General features: G+C 35.4%; 1 protein-coding gene across 12 annotated transcripts in view; it reads right to left on the bottom strand.

Annotated features, from left to right (window-relative positions):
* The window catches only part of NOL4 (nucleolar protein 4), a 390,355-nt gene that overhangs the window by 12,566 nt on the left and 352,568 nt on the right, over positions 1-25,221 (bottom strand). For all 12 annotated transcript variants that reach the window (XM_045378145.3, XM_074022191.1, XM_065533935.2 and 9 more), the window contains one exon: positions 15,404-15,584. In XM_045378145.3, coding sequence (XP_045234080.1) covers positions 15,404-15,584 — 181 coding nt within the window. The remainder of the gene's footprint in view (positions 1-15,403; positions 15,585-25,221) is intronic.

The following is a 25,221-nucleotide window of genomic DNA, read 5'->3' as shown; positions in this document are numbered from 1 at the left end:
CTCTAATCCATCTTGAATTAATTTTCGTATAAGGAGTAAGGAAAGGATCCAGTTTCAGCTTTCTACCGAGTCTCTTTTCCAATATTTTTTATCTGCAGTTGGTTCAATCTGGAGATATGGAGCCCACTGACACAGAGAGACAGCTGTAATGTCATATACCCTCATATAAAAATTCTTTCAATACTTCTGCAAGATTGTATTTTATCTGGGTCACTGCTATCAAAAAAGAACTACATTTTATTTATGCATCCACCTGAGAATTTGTCCTTTAACAAATGGTGGATAACAACAGAAGCAAATATGAGATGTAAGTATAAGGTCTTGGAACTCTCCATCTTCAGATAACTTACCCTTTGATTAGAGAAAAGATTGATACTACAGTTTAGTGGTAACTATTTGTCTCTTCTGTAGTCTATGTCAAACCGAAGTCATTTTTAAACCAGTTAGGTCTAACTGTAACCCTAATATGCCTAATATGATTGTACATTCAAATACTTCACTCCTCTTGATGTCATTAAGTTTACACTTCTCTATGTAGTTAACACTGATTAATCAACATTAGGTTACCAATAAATAGTATACTTCTCTACAAAGTAACAAGTTGCTAAGATACATATTGTACACATACTTAAGAAAATACAAAAAGCAAGATATGTTTCAGTGTCAAGGCCAAGTAACTGTTTAAGGCATTATTCAAGGGAGAAAAGATAACCTTATAGATTGTACTCCCCCACCAAAATTATAAGACTTCTTTCTAGCAAAGCTAAGGATCAAACATTGACAGCAATTGCAGGTTAAATTAGATCTCCTTCATAATATATTCCTGGACTGATTTGAGGGCAATTTTGACTGTTTACTTAAAAGGTTAATTTTAGTTGAAGACTGTAAATATCAATCTCCCACACATTTAAAAAATTACTGCAAAACTCAAATCTCTTGGATCTGCTTTTTCTAAATTCTAAATTTTTACACCAATTAAAACATTTTAAAATCTTCTTTTCCCACTGTCTTGATCCATTTGTGTTTTATTTCATTTTTCTGATCTAAATTGACCTTGTTTAAAAAAAGAGAGAAAAATTTCTGTTGAACATCTCAGCACTTTTGTTTGTTATCTAAGGGGGTTTTCTACACAGTCAATTTAAAGAGAAGCAGTTATTTGCCACATTGGCCTTTCTAATCTTTCCTCTACTTTCATTTGCTAATTCCCAGTACTCAGCTATGTAAACTGCCTGAGTTTGCCCAGTAAATGACCTTTCTACTCAAGCTTCAAATTCAGTATTTTGTGGAGACCTAACTGATCCTTTGATAAATCACAGGATAACTTAAAGTGAGAATCAGTGTCCCAGCAGTTTTAAAAATTTGTGAAGGGAAAGACTCCTAGCATGCTTCTGTTTCCAGGCAATTTTTGGCGTCTGGGGAAAGATACAAATACTGCAGGAGAGAGAAGAGTTACTTTTTAACTTAAGCTGAACAAACATACTACATAAGGGCATAATGATTTATTATATCATTTGTTTATGTATATATTTACATACATGTATACATTTTCAAATAACAGGAAGCAATCCCTAAAACCAGAAAGAATAAAGCATCAATTTATTATTCTTCAGAGAGCCCATGAGGTCAAAAATATCACAATTGCTTAGACCATTGGGTTCTCCGGCCACTGCTAAAGAGAAGAGAATCTTATGATTTGCGCTCCCCCACCATTCATAATTTAACTTCATTTCTCCTGTTTCAACAAGCTGACAAATAAACTAGAAAAATAGTATTATTTACAGTTTACTTGTAAATACCAGGGGGTTAATCCTTTGCTTAAATTCACATAGCTTGGAAGTTTCTACATTAGGATTTGAACCGAGATTTTCCACTTGCTAATCTTACTATCTGATAGCTGTGTACTGCATAATTTTTTTCTGTATATTAAATGATATTTCATCAATTGGAGATTAAACTTGTGTTCAAGTTCAAACTCATTAGTAAATTTTTACTATTTTCTTGAGTTATCAGTGCTCTAACAAAGCTGGAACATTTAATTTACATCTTTAAAGAGTCTTCAAATATTTCTAGAAATAGATTGAATAAACACAAATGTACAGATAAATTTTACAACTGACAGTAAAAAATTGCAGCCTATTGATTTTCTGTTCCCTTAAAAGTGAAATAAAATAAATTTGTAAAATAATAAAACTGTGTAGTATTTCCTCAGGGCACTTTGGAGGTTCTCATCATGTCCCTTGCTTACCACAATACATACTAATCCCTAGAAATTCCTGGGAAGTTAAGACTGTAACATGTCACACACACACACACACACACACAATTCCATATATATGATCAGGACTCACTGCAGCCTTGACCTTCAGGACTTGAGTGATCCTCCCACCTCAGCCTCCCGAGTATCTGGGACTACAGGCCACGCTACTACACCTGGGCACCTGGGGTTTTTTTTTTTTTTTTCTTTCAGAGATGGGGATTTGCTATGTTGCCCAGGCTGGTCTTGAACATCTGGGCTCAAGCAAGCCACCTGCTTCAGTCTCCCAAAGTGCTAGGATTACAGGTGTGAGCCACTGAGCCCAGCCTGATTCAAATGTTAATCTCATACAGACATACCTCACAGACACATCTAGAAAAATGGTTGGTCATTTGTTGGGCATCTTATAGCCCAGTCAAGTTGACACATAAAATTAACCATCACATTTGTATACTCTATTTAGGAGAATTCCCTTACAATATCCCAAAGGGAAGGTATTCTAAATCACATTCAATATTTTGAGATAATTACTAAGACATGTTCACTATAACATAGATGCCTGTTATAACAATACAATATTTAATAGGAGTTGTGTTTTGTTCTGTATGCTTAATGGTCGTATGAAATATTTTAAATTCCTGTATTTCACACACACACACGCATGTGCATTTATCCCAGAGTGATTAAATTTGGTAGTTTATTCCACTCCTTTAAAAACAGGACAACGAAAATCTATAACAGAAACACTGATGCCCCATGAGGTAAGACACATGAATTAATGAAGAATTAGCTCCTCTGGAATTGAGTTTACTAGTAATTAACAATGAAATTGATAGCTGATAAGGATACTATATTAGTATTGTAAAAATCCAATACAACCCTCAGTTTAGTCATTACTATATTGGAAAATATTATTTTAGTAAAAATTTCTTAAGGTGCTGTGAAATAATTTGTCTCACTGTTTTAAAGTACAACATTAAAAAAATGGTCCTCTTTTTGGCAATTTGCTTCTTCCTATCACTATCAATAATCTTACAAATATGTAGGTACCTATGATATGTCATCTGTATTCACATATTTTAAATCCCTCAAATTTTAAATTTTAAGTAGATAATAATTATAAAAATAATCTTATAGCACATAAGATATTTATATAGAATACTATAAATATAAGTTCATATTTATAAGTTATGTATTTATAGGACAAAGTACACCTGATATGATTTAAGTTTGACCCATTTGTTTTTAAACTTCTCAGAGACTGTTCTGTCTCACTTTTTGTCAAATGAGACTCAGCAAATTTTAATCAACTTACATATTAAGATTAAGTGTTTTATAGACAAGTAATTTTAATATTTGTTGCTTTGGAAGTGGCGATGAAATTGGGGTGGGTAGATCCTGCTACCTCTAGAGTATCCTTTTTGCTCTTAGAGTCTAATAATTTAAGGTAAGGAAGAGAAAAACAGGCTCTAACTTTATAAAAGAATAAATGATGGAAGTCTAGCAAATAGTAGACTATAATTAAGTTGAATCACTAAACTAAACCAAAGGTCAGCAAGCATGGATATTCTGCATATTAAAAAAATCACATTTAATCTACAATCATCCAAAACTACAAACATAAGATTTTTTTTATGTTATGAAACTGTGACTCATATGAAATATAGAGTATTTACACTGAAATAGCTACTTCTTTTATACTATTAGTCAGTAAGCCATGAAGGTAAAATTACAATTTTAAGGAATAGAAAATTTTAAGAATCTGTACTTAGATGTAGACCACGTGTGTCTGCTTTCTCTTAGTGATTTCTTATCAAATATTTACATTGCTTCGTCAAACAACCAGAGGTTTAAAATAAGGCACAATCATTTTCATGAACCTAGACAGCATATTTTCTTGAATATGATGAAAGGCAGGGTTGATGGATTTCCATTAATGTTAATGCCTGTCTCCTTATTTCTCACCTTTGTTATTCAGTTGCTTAGAAAGCAAATTAGTATTTTATTCAAATTTATTTTTAATTAGCATAAATTGTATGTATTTATCATGAACAACATGAGGTTTGAAGTACACATACATCGTGGAATGGTTAAATCTAGCTAATTAACAAAAACATTACCTCACCTAGTTATAATTTTGTAGTGAGAACATTTTACATCTACTCACTTAGCAGTTTTCAAAAAGGGCATTATATTAAGTGAAATAAACCAGAAACAGAAAGACAGATGCTATATGATCTCATTCATATGTGGAATCCAAAGAATTTGCTCATATAGTGGAGAGTGGAATGGTGGTTGCCAGAGGCTGGGGTGAGTAGGGAATATTGGGGAGATGTTGGCAAAAGAGTGTAAGTTTACAGTTAGATTAGAGGAATAATCTACTTAAATCATAATCTACTGTATGGCATAGTTAATGCTGATATATTATATTCCTGAAAAAAACAAATTAATATTTTACAAGAAACAGAAGAAATCATGGGAGCAGACCATAGTCGGACAGAGTTTTGTATCGAGAATGGCTTTTAAAGGATGTAAACATGGAGAGCTGAGTATATTATAAATGTACAAAAGGTATGTCTGATTTGAAAAAACACAATGAAAATAAACATAGTATGACCTCTTTTACAATTATGGATAAACTGCTCATAAATATGCCTTCAGGAATAAAATGTAAAAGAAATTATTCTTGTAATATTGTCCCAAAGAACACAAAAGACGTAACAACATATATCACCAGAAATAGGCACCACCAACAACAAAAAAATCCTAAATTCAGAAGACTGTACAAGCTACTTTTAGATCCATTCAGAACACACAGAGGATTATATTTCCTAATGGATTTAAATTATAAGAAGTAATTTGTTTCTCTCTGTGTCCATTTAGATATTGGCCAGAATGTTCGTCAATTACAGACTTAATTTTGTAATCAGTTTTAATTCTGAATTTTAGTGAGTAGATCAAATAACAACTCAGGAGGCAAAACTTGCACTGTGTGGACCCACATTTAATGTATCTACTTCCACTAGTTCTAGCAATTGTTCGTGGATGAAAAAAGCGTTTTCAGAAAAAGCATTTTTCAGTGAGTTGAGCCAAATGACATTTAAAAATTAACTTGTGCCTTGAAATCACAAAAGAAGATGTTAGCATAATAATTGTCATCATGCTCAAAGGCTGAAGATTTTATGAAGAGGGGAAAACAAAAGCACATTTAGCATGACTACACTATTGGAATGATTCAAGTAGACAGACCCAAGCTCTTTAGTGGAGGTAGGAAATGCTTGGTTCCTATTTCTGGAAGGTCCATCAGTACCCGAGCCCAAGAAAGGGTCATGTGGACAATGGCTAGCTCAATGTCCATATAAAGAGTGAGATTTCTGACTTCCTGAAAAAGCAGAACATTCTGAGTTCCCAGGAGAACCCCTTCCTAAGTGGCAGAGGGCTGGTGAGACCAATGATATTTAACCGGTTTGTTCAGATAGCTCCCCAGAGGATGTGTCAAAGTTCAAAGGAGGCTGTTTAAAGAAAACAACCCAAGTCAACCATAATGAGCCTATGTCACCTGGAAAGACCCTAAACAGTTTACTAGCAGACTCAAGAAGGAAGGTCCCAGGATACTTTTCATTCCTTCCCTTCAGTGAGTAGGCACAATAAAAAATTCCCAAGAGGTTCTTAAGAGTATGTAAAGATCCATTTTACTGTACAGTTAGAGAACAGGCTTTTAGGAAGCTGCTGCCAGAAAAGCCTGATCAATGTTGAACTATAAAACCAATTACAAGTGCTGGATAGTTCAGGGAACACACAGGGTCACTCACCTCCCTTTTCAGAGCCTTTCTTGGAGGCTTTCTGCCCTGCAGTAAACCAGTGAAAGATGTGAGGGCTCAGCCAGATAAACTGAAAGATGCTTAATTATATTTGCAGATAATTTTTCACATAATTTTACTTTCAATTTTTCAGCAAATGATTAACATAATTTTAAATCATTAAAATTTACAAATAAGCATCATCTCTCTGAATCTATGTATCTCTATATATGTGTATAAATAATTCACAATCTCAATCAAATTATAGGTCATTATCATACTATTTGTGAAAAATCTGGAAACAAAGAATGAGCTCAGTGTCAAAAATGTGGTCATATTTAAAATAGCTTGAGTTTAAGCTTGCTTTCCTTAAACATCACACAGTTTCAAATTCTGTCACAATTAAATTCTTTTAAAATTTGTTTTGTTTCTAGTTTTTAAGTAATCCCAGCTTATGCCAACGTAGTTTTCAATGCCTACATTATAACTCACATTGGGATTAGTTCTTCTCAGAACCTTAACATGAGTGGATGGTATTTAAAAGCAGGCAGATTGAACTAAAAGCATTACTATTTAAGAATCAGCATTAAGTTTCTATAAGGTTGTTCACTGACCCCATTTATCTCATTGAGGAGTGAATGATATAAGACAAATGATTAAATACAAAGAACCTGATGGAATAAACACAGAAAAGGTATTCTGCAATGACAAAACGACCCAAAGGCCAATACAATAATGTGAATAAGGTGAGAAGAGTTGAGTTTGGAATCAGCCCTGTAAAACTGAAACTTCTGTGATGAATGGGAATGTTTCTCCGTGTTGTTACATCAGTAGCCTCTCACTATTTTGGCTGTTAAAAACTTGAAATGGATCCCGGTGGAGGAACTAAATTTTGAATTTTGTTTAATTTTAATTTCAATAGCCACATATGGATAATGGCTATAATGTTAGATGGCACAGGCCTAAATAAAATTATATTTTAAAGAAAGAGAAAACAATCAATATATGGATACAAATTAATAGAGTTTAAAATAGGAAAATAAGTCAGGTCATCAAGGAAACACAGATGGGAGAGCTTGAGCAAGCTGCACACTGGTGGAAAAAAATCCTAAATATAACACATTGTTTCTTTTATAAACAAAGTTTCACTGTGTGCTGCAGAATGTGCTTTGACAACTCACTCAGGTTTCATTGGACCTTCTTGGAGATAAAATAACTGCATAATTCCAATTATGTTTACTTCAGTTAGATCACAGAGTCACTTTTCTTCATAGTATGTTACCACCACGCAGATCTTCCAATTGTGTAAAGGTCATACAAATTCATCATGGGGGATTGCTTAGCTTCCATGAATGACTTTTAGGCTATACTCTATAAAATTATTATCTACAAAGTTCTACATAATAGACTTTATGTGTTTTTCACATAACGGAAACATCCAGCTGGTCTCCAGGAGCAGGATGACAATGGTTCCCTCCCCATACATCTGCACTACATCTTTGCTTATGGTTAGTGAGCCAGAACAAGTTATTGAGAGTGTAAGCTAAAGGAGAAAAGCACACTTTCCTATGACCCTGCTTACTTATGTAAACATGTCTTTCCTGAACTAGGGGTTTAAGCTAAATAGATTTTGAAGCAGAATTTAGGTATTTCAAGATATTTCTCTGAAATGTTTGATATGAAACATTTCCCTTCTTCCAATATTGTGCTCTTCAGGGTATTAGGATAAAAACAGAACAAACTTTAAGAAGACATCCTTAACTCCAAGTGATTATCTCCATGGTCAATTGGATTTAGTCAAGATCCCTTAAGAGGCATAATATTTTACTGAAGCAATTTCTTTCACTCAGTCATTCATGTATCCATTTATTATGTATTGAACACTCATATAAGGCAGTTACCTACTAACACTTGGTGGTAAGACAGTTTTAAAAATGTCACCTTGCCTGCCCTTGTGCATAGTCTATAGTCTAGAAAGGAGCACATAACAGACAGGTTAAATAATATGAGATATGGTTAGAATATCATGGGAACACATTGGAGGAAAAGTTAGCCAGAAAATTAGCAAGGCAAACAGAAAAGGTATCATAGGGAACACAATAGCTGATATGAGGCAGGTGCAAGGGAGGGTATCTCTGCATGAGATAACCCCAGAGACAGGTAATAGTATGCATGGGGATGAAGAATTCATTTTATCAAATCAAATATTAGATTTATCTGAATGTCTAGATCATGATAGAGAACTGGATATAAAATCTGAAATTTAGGGGAAAGATTGGGGTCATTATGCACATTTGGGAGTATTTTCTAGTCAAAATTGTAAGTGCTATGAGTTCTATCTTGGTCATTGTGCAGAACATGAGTATTAAAGGGAAAAGTACAGGATGTTGAGAGAATCCCAGCATGAAGGGGCATGAGTAGAAAAGAAATTCTAGAAAGGTAGCAAGAGAAAAATTATCCGAGAAGCACAATATACCATGAGAATGAATGTATTTCAAGAATTTATGTATTTCAAAATATTTCTCTAAAATGTTTGATATGAAACATTTCCCTTTTTCCAATATTGTGCTCCTTAGGGTATTAAGAGAAAAAAAGAACACACTTTAAGAAGACATCCTTAACTCCTACTGACTATTCCCATACTCATTTGGATATAGTCAAGATCCTCTTGGGTGGACATTTCAACGTTCTAATCAATAGATTCAGATATGCTTAAGAAATCGAGTCAAATAAAGAACAAAAATCCATCTTTTTTTTGGCAATAAGTGAAGTCACTATAAACTTAGCCAGACCAGTTTCAGCAAAATGGTGGGGAGAAGTTGGTTATAGTGCAATGAAAAGTATAAGGGAGGTAAGAAGTAAAGGCAGTGAATTAATAAAAATGCTCCTTTGAACATTTCAGATGAAAAAATATGTTTCAGAATGCTGGTTTCTGGCACTATCAACATACACAGTCAGTCACACCACTGTAAACCAGTTCTAGTGTGATGGTGAATCTTATGGCCAAGTTTCCTTAGGCTCATAATTAAAGGACCTGAGCCAAGGAATCATTAAAGCCCAAACCCCAAATATTAATGAAGAGCAAGAAAGCTAATGAATGTAAAGAGCTGGGAAAACTAGAAATTGCTATACAAATGTTAGTGATTATGGTCATTATTACTACAATTTGGTCTTGATAGATTTTGGTCTGTATATCAGCCCAGTTTATAACAGAGTTGAAAAGTCTCCCCCCATGGAGTTTGTAGAGCGGAAACATCAGTAGTTAACTTATGCATTATGCATATAATTTAGACTCAAGAGATCCAGTGAATAACTGCGGTGAACTACAATTGCCCTCTTTAGACAGCTCAATGTGAACTTCCTGATAGAAAGAAAGCAGTCCAAAGTCCTATGTAAATGGTGTGATAATAACAGGAGGATTGGCTGCTTGCTTGCCTCTCATTTCAGTTGGATAATTTGAATAAATTCTTTATACAGATTGTAACTGCTGTCATTTTGATAATACTCCAACTTGAAAATTTGGATTGTTGGGTACAGCCCCTTGCCAGCTCCAAACAAATGGAGGTTGGCTAATGATGGATTTGAAGGGCACCCTGGCATCATTGGTAGACAGAATATTTCCTTGCTATGAAGTCTCCAATCGGGCAAGATTTCCTATTGCTATTAAATAGGAGTTTATAAAACTCTAAAACTGCTGTAGACCCATAAACTGATGAGTGAACTGGAGACTTCTTTTTTCACACATAGAATCTCCAAGTTCAGTTTAATCAATCTCCTTGCCTCCAATCGTTCTGATTTATCTAAGATTAACCCTTCCCTCCTGCCATCCAAGGTACCTAATTATCTCTGTAGCCTTTTTCCTTTTGACATCATTCTATTTTTTTCTAAAGATTCACTTATTAAGCAAATATTATTGAGCACTTACTATATGTCTGACCTTACTTAGAGGGATATAACAGTGAACAAGATGAAGTTTCTGCTTTCAAGGAATGCATATCTATAATGGGAAATTGTCTTGAAAATATATCTCTCAATTCAATGAGATAGGTATTAAGACGCCTGCAGGGGAATGATCAATCTTCCAAAGAGCGGAAGGATGATGAGGTAGAATAGGAAAGTGTTTAATCAGAGTCCTAAAGGATTTTGACATATAGACAAGAAGAGGAAGAATATATCTCTTTTTGTTTTCTTGATGTCATTGATTCTGCCTTATCCAACTTTGCTTCTCTTAAAGTTACAAAGATTTGAACATGAGAACTCCAAAATATTTAAATCAAATTCAAATGCTGCTAAGGTATCCTCTTTTATTCTTCTCCCTACAAATTTGTCTTGAACATGATATAATCTGCATGGATGGTGTTATTTTAATTACGTTTGTTTTAAAGGTTCTAGAAACATCATTTTTCCCTTCAATCTTTGCACTCCTAATTCTACTGCCAACCTGCATCATACTTCACAACTTCTCCAGTGAGTGACTTGAATTCTGATTATTTTCATCTATTTTATAAATTAAATCATATGTAAGGTTATAATTCTACTTGATCTCTTAGAAGTTACTGCTCCCTTCCACATATTTCAGATCTCTACAAATCCTAAAATCAAGAATTCTCAAACTGAGATTAACTGAGATTAACAAGAATTCTCAAACTGAGCTCCCTTCCATGTATTTCAGATCTCTACAAATCCTAAAATCAAGAATTCTCAAACTGAGATTAACTGGAGTTGTCATCCATCAGCTATGATGCTGGCATCTAACATAATGCTAATCTTCAGTTATGTCCTTTTTAGCTCTCAAGATTTATGCATAAGTATGTAGTTTCTTTCTCCAGAGCTCCAAAACTGTTACAGGGAATGACTATTTTGATGTCTCAAAGATGAAGAAATGATAGATATGATAATGCCATTTTAAAAAGTTAGACCATTTGGAATTTCCAGAATTTATGAAGAAAGTACCCAAATAAAGGATATTGTGGGCCCTATCAATTTAGCTGCCTTTCTGTGATTAAAACAAGCAAAAACTAAACAAACAAAAGTCAAAGAGCAGGAGACAATATCATTGTTACAGGTAGTATATATTTTGTGGGTGAAGAATACAAAACTGGTATTTAGAGCTGCTTTATAACAAGGGAAACATCACTTCTCTTGCTACCATTACATTGCTAGACTCCTTTCTCAAATGTACACTAGACAAATCTCTTTGGTTTGAGACTAAAGCTGTTGTTTGCCAAGATTAGTGTTTTGATCTTTGTTGCTGTTATTGCTGTTGCTTATTTAAATTCATCTACACTCAGACCAAAGTCATTGCTAAAAGAAATTCACATCATTTTTAATTTTCTGCATGCCATACTGACTAATCTGTGACTTTTGTTTCATTTGAAGTGAACACAGACAGCCTGAAGTGTTTGATGTTATTGGTTGCTGTGTTCTTAAGATATCATCATATAAGAACCAAAGCAGGAAGGTTGCTTGAGCCCAGGAGTTCAAGACCAGCTTGGGCAGCATAGTGAGATCCTGTCTCAAAAAATAATTTAAAAAAATCAAGTTAAAAATTAGGCAGGTATGGCAGTGAGCACTTGTAGTCCCAGCTACTCAGGAGACTGAGGTAGGAGCATTGCAGTTGCACCCCAGCCTAGGTGACAGAGGGAGACCTTGCCTTAAAAAAAAAAAAAAAAAAAAGAGCCACTGCATGTATTAACTAAACAACTCCAAAATCATTATGCATGACCTTGAGCAAGTCACATAAATTTCCAGCCCTGTTTCTTTCTTTGCGGTCTTTACACAATGAAGTGGTTGCTATCAAATGATTTCTCATGTCCCTTTAGCCTCTGTCATTTTATGATAGGAAAGTTTTGGGGGAGAAACATACAGAAAAAGTAGACCTCAACATAGTACCACAGCATCTATACTCAAACTGTGCATTTATAAAACGTGCTTTTCTAAACACTTATATGGCTGCATACCTGAGATTTATACCAAATTTCCTATGTGGCTTTTAGGCACCACTGAAAAATATAATTGAGGAATGGATACCAATGCTGCGTGATTGTGTGTGTGTGTATGTGTATGTGTGTGCGCGTGCGCGCGTGCTGTCATACATGCTTCAGAGGATAAATTGAGGATACTGTGAGAGTGTATATCTATACCTCATCTAGACTTGGAGTTTTGGATTTAAAGAAAGAGCATGCAATAAATGAGGAGAGAGTGGCGGAGAAGCAGGTGAAAGAAAACTTCAGGTGGGTAGACCTTGAAGCTGGAAGAGCTGGCTCACATTCTTTCCCTAAGAACAATGAAAGCCCATAGAAAGTTTTAGATGGTGAAGTGATGTGATCAGATTGGCCTTTTTAAAAGAATTATTTTGGTTCCTCTATGGAGAATTGGTTGAAGGTCAGGAAGGACTTAGGGAGCCCTGCTCACTGACAATGCATAACAAAACTTTCTTTGGATTTACTATCAATTTTTACCCAGGATATTGGTAGCTGCCCCAAAGTGCTCTCTGTTCTTCTCAAAAAACTCTTTCAAAGTGTTCTCACTTGTGTATTATCCTTTTCCTTATTTGTATACGTTATCTTTCTTACCACTGGTAGCTCTCTGCCTTTAATGACAAAACAATGCTTTCCTCTGGCTTACTAAGTGAAATAAAAGTGCAAAGTGGGTCATGAAATGTTTGTAGTCCTACAGTACCATGTGCTTCGAAAAGTTCCAAGCTTAGGTTAATACTCTACTGTCAATGCCTTAAATTCTTAAGTTTTAAACAAGAGGCTTGATATTTTCATTTTGCATGGAGCCCCCAGAATTATTTAGCTAGATATGAAACATACTTCCAGCATTGTAAACTAAGTGATTTCCTAGAGTATAAACTCAGATTAATAATGCAATTTCTCCCAAAATATAAGCTCACCCAGCCTGATTAAAAATTTTAAATTCAAGTTGGCCGTGGTTTCCAAGCATTTCCAGGAAAAAAAAGATATATTTTGTGTTTTTTAAAAAACAAACAAACAAAAAAAACATCATCAGTTCCTACTGGTACTACCAATTCAAATACAAGATTACGGAGTTTTTGCTTAAATGTACTGATTTTACATCTGTGTCTACTTTGACCCCTGCTGAAAATGCTAGCTTTCACTGACACCCACATAACTAGCAATTTGCTTTTAACCACAATACATAGACAACAGTCCCCAAATAATAATATGATTACTGAAAAATACTTTAAGGTTTAATCACTGGCTTCAATCTTATGGAGTCAAATTATGATTTTTGGAATCACTTGGACAAGTTCCTCTATGTGAGGCTATGCCAACGACTCATTAAACAATTGAGTTTATTTGCATCATTTTTCTTTTAATTTGAAGAATTTTAAAAAACAGTTTAATAATTACATAAATGTATGTTGTTCCAAAGTTAAATATATAAAACAAAGTGTAAAAACCAAACATATTAGGAATATTCTAGCTTTTATTCCTGCCCCTTATACTGTTCTCTCCCCACTCCCACATCTACATAAACTTTTTAAAAAAAGTTATAGTTTATGCATCGAATTGTATAAATCCTTATTCCATGAATGTTGGCATTCTATAAGTACTTTTCACTACCTGAAGATCACTATATAATAGCATATAAAGGTATTTCCTGGATGGGCATGGTGGCTCACACCTGTAAACCCAGCAGTTTGGGAGGCCAAGGTGGGCAGATCACTTCAGCTCGGAGTTCAAGACCAGCCTGGGCAACATGGTAAAAACTTTGTCTCTGCTAAAAAAAAAATAAAAATACATTAGCCCAGCATGGTGGCAGGCACCTGTAAGTCCCATCTACTCTGCAGGCTGAGATGGGAGGATCACTTGAGCCTGGGAGGCAGAGGTAGCAGTGAGCCAAGGGCATATCACTGCACTCCAGCCTGGGCAACAGAGTAAAACTCTGTCCTAAAAATAGAAAAGATAGTTCCTATTACTATTTATACTCTTTTGTTTGGATGAGCTATAATTTAATCAGTAAGCCATATATTGCTGGGCACTTTTATTGGCAACCATTTTCTTTTGCATTTATAAATAACAGTGCAATAAATAGCCTTGAACATGTCTCTTTCTGTAACTTTGTCAGTGTGTCTTTGAAATAGATTCCTAAGAGAGAGATTGCTGGGTCAAATGGTAAATGTGCATTCAATTTTTTCTATTAATATATACTGTCAGATTCCACTCTAACTTTTTGCATTGAGCAAGGCATGATAGTACCTTTTTAACCACAGTCTTGTTAAAAAAATTCTGTTAAGCATTTGGATTTTTGCTAAACTGATGGGTAGAAACTGCATTTCTCTTATTAGGAGTGACTGGGGTTGAACAACTTTATAAATATTTAAAGAACATTTGCATTGTCTTTCTGTGAATTGTGTGTTTATTTTCTAGCATTTTAATCATATGATTTTGGGTATAGTTTTTCCTTTATTTTTAGAAGACCTTCATATATTGACCTGCTAACTCTTTGTGGTAGAGTTAGCTAATACATTTTCCAGTTATCTTTTTACTTTTTTATGGTGTTTTTTGTCATGCAAAAGGGGTCTGTGTGTGTGTGTGTGTGTGTGTGTGTGTGTGTCTGTGTGTGTTTGTAATGAAACTTTCCTCCTGGATTTAAAGTATAGTTAGGAAAGTTTTTCTTGCCACTCAATTATAAGAACATTATCCATGTATTTTTTTCCTCATACATGCATGGATTTATATTATACAGTTAAATTTCTGACTCCTTTTGACTTCAACCTGGTATATAAGTTCAGAAAATTCCTAAAAATTTACCAACCAAGAGTCAGTACAGGCTGGCTCCAACACAACACTGCTGATAGAGCATGCCATTGACATTGACAGACTGTCTTCTGGAGACCCACGCGTCCTTTGCATGTGTTGTTTCATTTTGTATGTTCTTAGTTATGACTGTGTATGTTTCATGAAGTTGGAAAAGTTCCTGGTGCCTCAAATTTTCCAAGTCAAAAGCCTCTTTGAACATGGAAAGAATATGCATTACAGCATTGGTGGCAGAATGAATCACTATTTAGAAAAAAAGCTTTTGCTATTTCTCTAGTTGAGATTTTTTTTTTTTTTAGTATAAACAGCAATCATGCAATTGTATGAAGTGCTGCCACTTTCAGAGACAGCAACACAAGCGGGACAGACAGTAGAGAGACAATCATTATGTATTAAATGGCCTTGTTTTTATTAATAGCAGATTGGCACTGATTATTCTTATCACAGTCTATCCATTTTCTTCTCTCAAGTTTAAAAAATTTACCACCACCTCCCTTCACCAAAGAAAACAAACAAACAAACAAACAAACAAACAAACACTATCTATGATAAATACTCACCACTACTGGAAGCATCATTCAGATTTAGCAGACCCCCTCCGAGCCCTCTGTAACTATGGTAACTATAGGTCCCATTTCCGTTGATGTACAGCACATCCTGTGAGCCTGGAACAGCTGATGTTGAGTAAGTGGCCTGGGTCGCCTCTGGTTTACACTGTTTGTCAGCTGGAGCAGACTCATCCTGCAAGGACAGACAGCATTCCATTATTTATCACCTCATTGTGCTATTTCACCTTGAACAGACTACTTTGTTGTCATCTAAATATCTGCATTGAATAAGAAAAAATATATAGTGAATGTTAAGTAAGCACAGATGCCCATTTTTAACATCTTCGCTAAAAACTAAAATAAGGAAAGCAAAATAACAATGTGGGCAGATTGGAGATGCAACAATTGACAGTTTTCAACTGAATATAAAATGACATGAAGAAAGTTACTCACAATAACCAAGAGGTGGAAGCAGCCTAAACATCTATTGACAAATAAATGAATAAAGAAAATATGGTACATACATACAATAGAGTACTATACAGTTTCAAAATGAAAGAAACCCCATCATACTACAGCATGGATGAACTTAAGGACATTGTGCTAAGTGATATAACCACAAAAAAAACAAATATTGCATGATGCCGCTTATGAAGTATCAGAAGTAATCAAAGACAAAGAAACATAAAGTAGAATGAGCGTTTTCAGCACTTGGGGAGGAGCTATTGCAGAGTCTTCTACAGGTATAGAGTTTCTGTCATGAAGGGATGGAGGTGGAGTAGTTCCGGGGCACTACTGCACAGCCATGTGCATTGGCTGACAATATTGTACTGCACACTTGGAAATTGTTGGAAGGGTAAATTTTATGTTAAAGTTGTTTAAAATAACTTGGCTAGGCTTTAAAATTTAAATGAAGAGATATTACAATGGAAAATAAATATTGAATAAAAGTTGGGTTCTTGAAATCTATTTTGCACCCTTTTATCTTCCTTTCTCTCCTTCTCTGTCATCTCTCTCTTCTTCTGTGTATGTGTGTGTGTCTTTCTCTTTTTATCATTTTATGTTTACAGCAAAATTTGAGTGCCGACTCCAAGCTGATTCCATTACATGCATTACAACAGACTGACAAGGACGTGAATTCATCCAAACCTTTCAGTTTTTTATTTGTTTGCTCATTTTTAAGCTATGCTAGTGTTCACAAAATTTTCTTCAGTCCTTCTAATCATGTCAAGTTGTGAGGAAATAAAATGTTCAAATTGCAATAAACTGTATATACTTTCAATAGCAACACAGATTGAATTCCCCTTCAGCTGTGAGTTTATAAGACTTAAAATATATACATATATGAATTCACTTTCTTCTGCATTCTTCATCTTTTTTTTTTTTTACTTTTTGTTGGGAAGTAAAGAATTAATAGAAAGAATTATAAAAAGATTTCTAGTGAGTTCTTCAGAGAGATTTTTGGCACAATCAGAAGTATTTGGCAGCTCTCAAATGTTGAGTATGTGGTTAATGGAACAAGTAACTTTTAAATATATTTTTTGTGGCCCCAAAGGGATGAAAATGAGGAAATATGAAATTAGTTTGCTCTATGGAAACAGCAGTACTGTTATATTGAAAATACTATGACCATTTATATTGTGAAATTATTGCCACGACTGTCAGCATAACACAGTTACGGTTTTACTCTTGTTCATCGAACTGAATCCACTATAACTGACCCATTCAACTCTGACCATTATACTCAGCTGCACACGTGAGACACATAATCTATAGGCTTTCAAATGTTTTCATTTATAGTAAGACTATAAAACAAACAGCAAACTATCTCAAAGTAAATTGAAGTAAAAAGGAAAAAAAAAGAAAATTGAAAGGAAAACACAGGACAATATTTTAAAAACTTGAATGTAGATATAAATTTATTTTCCAAGCATTACTTTTTAAAAAAATCATTTTTCTGAGATATATTTAATGCAAACATTAATTGACTGAAATTGGTGTATGAACTAGAATGTCTAATTGTAATTTAAACTCTTGTCATTTAAATCATAGAAATCCTAACACCCCTCAAGCACAGGCAACAAAAGCAAAAATGGACAAACAGGATCACATCAAGTTAAAAACCTTCTGCACAGCAAAGGATACAGTCAACAAAGTGAAGTGGCAGCCCACAGAATGGGAGAAAATGTCTGCAAACTACCCATCTGACCAGGGCTTAATAACCAGAATATATAAAGAGCTCAAACAACTCTAGGGAAGAAGTCTAATAATCTAATTTAAAAATGAGCAAAAGATTTGAATAGACATTTCCGAAAAGAAGAAATACAGATGGAAAACAGGCATATGAAAAGGTGCTCCACCAACATGGCACATGTATACATATGTAACAAACCTGCACGTTGTGCACATGTACATTAGAACATAAAGTATAATAATAAAAAAAGAAAAAGTGCTCAACATCATTGATGAACAGACAAATATAAATCAAAACTACAGTGAGATAACTAAAAACTACAGTCTTACCTCACTTAAAATGACTTATATCCAAAAGACAGGCAATAATAAATGCTGGTGAGGGTGTGGGGAAAAGGGAACCCTTGTACACTGTTGGTGGGAATGTAAATTAGTACAACCAATATGAAGAACAGTTTGGAGGTTCCCCAAAAATCTAAAAATTGCACTACCATCTGATCCAACAATCACACTGTGGGCTATCTATCCAAAAGAAAGAAAATCAATATATCAAAGATGTATCTGCACTCCTATGTTTGTTGCAACACTGTTTACAATAGCTTAGATTTGGAAGCAACCTCTGTCCATCAACAGATGAATGAATACAGAAAATGTGGTACATATACACAATGGATTGCTATTTGGCCATAAAAAAGAATGAGATTCAGTCATTTGCAACAACATGGATGAAACTGGAGATAATTATCTTCAGTGATAAACCAGACAGAGAAAGACAAACATTGCATATTCTGACTTATTTGTGGAACCTAAAAATCAAAACAGTTGAACTTATGGACATACAGAGTAGAAGGATAATTACCAGAGGCTAGGAAAGGTAGTGAGGGAATGGTGAGATGGGAGGTGGGGATGGTTAATGGGTAAAAACAAAAATTGAAAGAATAAATGGCTGAATGCGGTGGCTCATGCCTGTAATCCTGGCACTTTGGGAGGCCGAGGTGGGTGGATCACCTGAGGTCAGGAGTTCGAGACCATCCTGGCCAACATGGGAAAACCCCGTCTCTACTAAAAATACAAAAATTAGCCGGGTGTGGTGGTGGGCCCCTATAATCCCAGCTACTCAGGAGGCTGAGGCAGGAGAATCACTTGAACCTAGGAGGCAGAGGTTGCAGTAAGCCAAGATCATGCCACTGCACTTCAGCCTGGGTGACAGAGTGAGACTCCATCTCAATAAATAAATAAACAAACAAATAAATACATAACTATTAACTATTATTTGATAGTGCAACAGGGTGACTATAGTCAATAATAACTTATTTTATACTTTAAAATAACTCAAAGAGTGTAACTGAATTGTTTGTGACTCAAAGGATAAATGCTTGAGGGGACTGTTATTCCATTCTCCACAATATGCTTATTTCACATTGCATGCTTGTACCAAAACGTATTATGTACCTCATCTATCTATCTATCTATCTATCTATCCGTCTGTCTGTCTATCTATCTCTACTACGTACCCACAAAAGTTAGAAATAAAAAAGATTTAAAAAAATAAATAAATCACAGAAATCTCTGGAAGAGTAAACTACTTTAGAATAGCATAATCCTAAAAGAAAATGTCTTAAAGAAGGAACCTTGAATCACATTTTGTTGGTATTAGATTTGGTAGTCAGCAAATTGCAGATTATTATTATATTTTAATTCTGAAAGTTATTCTTTGCTGTTAGAAAGTACCGAAGAAGGTGAGTTTTTTTTTTTTTTTAAATTATACTTTAAGTTCTAGGGTACATGTGCACAAGGTGCAGGTTTGTTACACAGGAATACATGTGCCATGTTGGTTTGCTGCACCCATCAAGTCCTCATTTACATTAGGTATTTCTCCTAATGCTATCCCTCCCCCAGCCCCCCATGCACCAACAGGCACCGGTGTGTGATGTTCCCTGCCCTGTGTCCACGTGTTCTCATTGTTCAACTCCCACCTATGAGTGAGAATATGTGGTGTTTGGTTTTCTGTGCTTGTGATAGTTTGCTTGGAATGATGGTTTCCAGCTTCATCCATGTCCCTGCAAAAGACATGAACTCATTCTTTTTTATGCCTGCATAGTATTCCATGGTATATATGTGCCACATATTCTTAATCCAGTCTATCACTGATGGACATTTGGGTTAGTTCCAAGTCTTTGCTATTGTGAATAGTACTGCAATAAACAGGCATGTGCATGTGCCTTTATAGTAGCATGATTTATAATGCTTTGGGTATATACCCAATAATGGGATTGCTGGGTCAAATGGTATTTCTAGTTCTAGATCCTTGAGGAGTCGCTGCACTGTCTTCTACAATGGTTGAACTAATTTACACTCCCCGAAACAGTGTAAAAGCATTCCTATTTATCCATATCCTCTCCAGCATCTACTGTTTCCTGACTTGTTAATGATAACCATTCTAACTGGTGTGAGATGGTATCTCATTGTGGTTTTGATTTGCATTTCTCTGATGGCCAGTGATGGATGATGAGCATTTTTTCATGTGTCTGTTGGCTGTATGAATGTCTTCTTTTGAGAAGTGTCTGTTCATATCCTTCACCCACTTTTTGATGGGGTTGTTTGTTTTTTTTCTTGTAAATTTGTTTAAGTTCTTTGTAGATTCTGGATATTAGCCCTTTATTAGATAGGTAGATTGGAAAGATTTTCCCCCATTCTATAGGTTGCCTGTTCACTCTGATTATAGTTTCTTTTGTTGTGCAGAAGCTCTTTATTTTCATTAGATGCCATTTGTCTATTTTGGCTTTTGTTGCCATTGCTTTTGGCGTTTTAGTCATGAAGTTTTGCCCATGCCTATGTCCTCAGTGGTATTGCCTAGGTTTTCTTGAGGGTTTTTACAGTGTTAGGTCTTACATTTAAGTCTTTAATCTATCTTAAGTTAATTTTTATATACAGTGTAAGGAAGGGATCCAGTTTCAACTTTCTACATGTGGCTAGACAGTTTTCCCAGCACCATTTATTAAATAGGGCATACTTGCCCCACTGCTTGTTTTTGTCAGGTTTGTCAAAGATCAGATGGTTGTAGATGTGTGGTGTTATTTCTGAGGCCTCTGCTCTGTTTCATTGGTCTATATATCTGTTTTGGTATCAGTACCATGCTGTTTTGGTTACCGTAGCCTTGTAGTATAGTTTGAAGCCAGGTAGCCTGATCCCTCCAGCTTTGTTCTTTTTGTTTAGGATTGTCTTGGCTAAATACCAACAAGACAAAGCAGGAAAGATCTAAAATTGACACCCTAACATCACAATTAAAAGAGCTAGCAAAGCCAGAGCAAACAAATTCAAAAGCTAGCAGATGGCAAGAAATTACTAAGATAAGAGCAGAACTGAAGGAGATAGAGACACAAAAAACCTTCAAAAAATCAATCAATCCAGGAGCTGGTTTTTTGAAAAGATCAACAAAATCGATAGACTGCTAGCAAGACTAATAAAGAATAAAAGAGGGAAGAATCAAATAGATGCAATAGAAAATGATAAAGGGGATATCACCACTGATCCCACAGAAATACAAACTATTATCAGAGAATACTATAAACAACTCTATGCAAATAAACTTGAAAATCTAGATGAAATGGATAAATTCCAGGACACATACACCCTCCCAAGAGTAAACCAGGAAGAAGTTGAATCTCTGAATAGACCAATAAGAGGTTCTGAAATTGAGGTAGTAATTAATAGCCTACCAAACAAAAAAAGTCCAGGACCAGACGGATTCACAGCTGAATTCTACCAGAGGTACAAAGAGGAGCTGGTACCATTCCTTCTGAAACTATTTCAATCAACAGAAAAAGAGGGAAACCTCCCCAACTTATTTTATGAGGCTAGCGTCATCTGATACCAAAGCCTGGTAGAGGCACATCAAAGAAAGAGAATCTTAGGCCAATATCCCTGATGAACATCGATGTGAAAATCCTCAATAAAATACTGCCAAACTGAATCAAGCAGCACATCAAAAAGCTTATCCATCACAATCGAGTCAGCTTCATCCCTGGGATGCAAGGCTGGTTCAAAATATGCATATCAATCAATGTAATCCATCACATGAACAAATCCAACGACATAAACCACATGATTATCTCAATAGATGCAGAAAAGGCCTTTGACAAAATTCAACAGCCCTTCATGCTAAAAACTCTCAATAAACTAGGTATTAATGGAATGTATCTCAAAATAATAAGAGATATTTATGACAAACCCACAGCCAATATTGTACTGAATGGGCAAAAACTGAAAGCATTCCCTTTGAAAATCGGCACAAGACAAGGATGCCCTCTCACCACTCCTATTCAACATAGTTTTGGAAGTTCTGGCCAGGGCAATCAGGCAAAATAAAGAAATAAAGGGTATTAAATTAGGAAAAGAGGAAATCAAATTGTCTCTGTTTGCAGATGACATGATTGTATATTTAGAAAACCCCATCGTCTCAGCCCCAAATCTCCTTAAGCTGATAAGCAACTTCAGCAAAGTCTCAGGATACAAAACCAATGTGCAAACATCACAAGCATTTCTATACACCAATAATATACAAACAGCCAAATCATGAGTGAACTGTCATTCACAATTACTACAAAGAGAATAAAATACCTAGGAATCCAACTTACAAGGGATGTGAAGGACCTCTTCAAGGAGAACTACAACAAACCACTACTCAATGAAATAAAAGAGGACACAAACAAATGGAAGAACATTCCATGCTCATGGATAGGAAGAATCAATATCGTGAAAATGACCATACTGCCCAAGGTAATTTACAGATTCAATGCTATCCCTCCATCAAGCTACCAATGACTTTCTTCACAGATTTGGGGAAAAAAAACTACTTTAAAGTTCATATGGAACCAAAAAAAGGGTGAGTTTTATACTGTGGTTCTCTATAAAACACAGTATTGGGCCAGCATCAAATTTACAGCTGATAATGAGAACTTTTTAAAATACATATTTCTATTTGATATATAGGCAAACAATATATGTTTCCTTTTGTACTTATGATGAACTTTTATATTATAGATAGTAAGGGAGTTTAACTTATTAGACATTAAAAATGATATTTCAAGAAATCTGTTGTTGCTGGAAGTGTGTGTGCTAAAAAGCAGGTCAGAGGATAATGATCACATTATTATAGTGCTATGGCAAACAAGAATTACTAATAAAGAAATAGTGGTAGAGAAACATAGGTATCATGAGGGTCTGGAACCCGATGGCATGTTACGATGACAGAGTGCGTGGGTGGAAAGTGGTCAAACCAAAAATTACTACACCTCACACACTGTCCATCAAACTTTCATAAAGGTACAATGAAAAATCTCCCATCTTGGAGAGCTAACCTTCCTGTCTGGAGAAAGAAATTTATATAATATAAAATATATATATATATATGATATGATTACTTATATATTCCTCCACTATAATAGGCATGTCATATTTGGGTTAAGCTTAATAAATGAGTAAATCTTGCCAAAAGATTAAGAGATGAACTTGTGATGTTCACATGGATTAATTTTTCTCATGCATACGACTATTTCCTGTAAGCTGTTGATTTCAAGCTGATGTCCATGGAACTATAAGGCTTCTGGGGGAAATGACTCAGTGTCTTCCTGAGTTTATGGGTGAAGGCATATAAATATGTTTTTATGTCCTCTTTAACCAGACTAGCAGCTCTGCTTTATTGTTTTACACTTATAAAATCACCACACATAAAGCATTATGAAAACTACCAAGGTGCAAAGTATTCTTTCTGCAAATACTTGTAGCTATGGAAACTCTGAAAGAAGACACAATCTTGGGGTCCTCGGGAAAAGGTGGCCTCAAACAGTCCCACCATTCCTGTAGTGGAAATAACTTGGGCAACATAAAACTTGAGTTTCTGGAAAAATGGTGGCTCTTCTGAAAAATACAAGTTGACTTCTTTGTATTTGGAAAATAACAATGAAATGTGCTTGCAGAAGAGTTTCTTATTGATGAGTAAAAAGGAGAAAGGGAGAAGGCATCATTGCCACAGTATTTTCTCTTTGACCTTTTGTATGGTAGAATTAATTCAAACTATGCGATATATTTTTTAAAAATTGCCTTCTTTCATTATTAACTGGTATTCCAAACCACAGTAACTGCACTAAGTAGGCAGATAATTTATTCCATTAATAATCAACACTGGCCTTGTAGGGATTCATTTATATTCAGACATGGATTTGCATTATTAGTGTTTTTGGCAGTCCACAATATGTTGAGAAATACAATAAATGAAACTCCCAATAAAATCTGGTCCATAGTGACTTCTGGGCAAAAGTTTAATAAAAAGTTAATTCATATTTTTATCTTGAATGATTATTATTGCTGTTTTTAAAGAAAGGTGTTTAATGACATAAAAATTAAATATCCCTGGAGTCATATTTTCCACTTGAAGAAAAATTTCATAATCATTAGTTCCAGGGCCAGTTGCAGTCACTCATGCCTGTAATCCCAATGCTTGGGAGGCTGAGGTGGAAGATCACTTGAAGCCAGGAGTTTGAGACTGCCCTGGGCAACAAAGCAAGACCCTGTCTCTGCAAAAAATTTTAAAAAGTTGGTTGGTAATGGTGGAATGTGCCTGTAGTCCTAGATACTCAGGAGGCTGAGGTGGAAGGATCACTTGGGTCCAAGAGTCTGATACTATAGTGAGCTATGATTGTGGTACTGCATTCTATCTTGGGTGACAGAGTGAGACCATGTCTCTAAAAGTAAATAAATAATAAATAAATAAATGAAATAATCATCATTATGAGTTCCCAAAGTTCTCACAGCTGACAGCTTGCCTCCTGGGTTACCACAAAGATTGTTTTCACAAGAAGATAATATTATAATGCTACAAGGCTTCACATCCAGGCAATGAAACACATTTTATTCACCATAAGGTAAGTCGTCTTCTTCTTCTTCTTCTTCTTCTTCTTCTTCTTCTTCTTCTTCTTCTTCTTCTTCTTCTTCTTCTTCCTCTTCCTCTTCCTCTTCCTCTTCCTCTTCCTCTTCCTCTTCCTCCTCCTCCTCCTCCTCCTCCTCCTCCTCCTCCTCCTCTTCCTCCTCCTCCTCCTCCTCCTCCTCCTCCTCCTCCTCCTCCTCCTCCTCCCCCTCCTCCTCCCCTTCTTCTTCTTCTCCTTCTCCTCCTCCTCCTCCTTCTTCTTCTTCTTCCTCTTCCTCTTCTTTCTTCCTCTTCCTCTCCTTCTCCTCCTCCTCCTCTTCCTTCCTCTTCTTCTTCTCCTTCTTTTTTTTTCTTTCGTTTGAGATGGGGTCTTGTTCTGTCACCCAGGCTGGAGTGCAGTGGCACAATCATAGCTCTCTGCAATCGCAGAGTCCTGGGCTCAAGTGATCCTCTTGCCTCAGCCTTGTGAGTAGTTGGGACCACAGGTGCACACTGCCCTACTGGCTAATTTTTTTCTTTTATTAGTTTTTGTAGAGACTGTCTCACGATGTTGCCCAGGTTGGTCTCAAACTCTTGACCTCAAGCTATCGTCCCACCTCAGCCTCCCAAAGTGCTGGAATTATAGGAAGGAGCCACTGCACCTATCCAGAAAATAATTTTATATCCTAGCTTTCATTAGACATATTTCAAATTTCTTATAATGTCATGAAAA

The sequence above is a fragment of the Macaca fascicularis genome, chromosome 18, assembly GCF_037993035.2.
Source record: "Macaca fascicularis isolate 582-1 chromosome 18, T2T-MFA8v1.1".
Lineage (NCBI taxonomy): Eukaryota > Metazoa > Chordata > Mammalia > Primates > Cercopithecidae > Macaca > Macaca fascicularis.
This window is presented reverse-complemented; position numbering and strand designations above follow the sequence as displayed.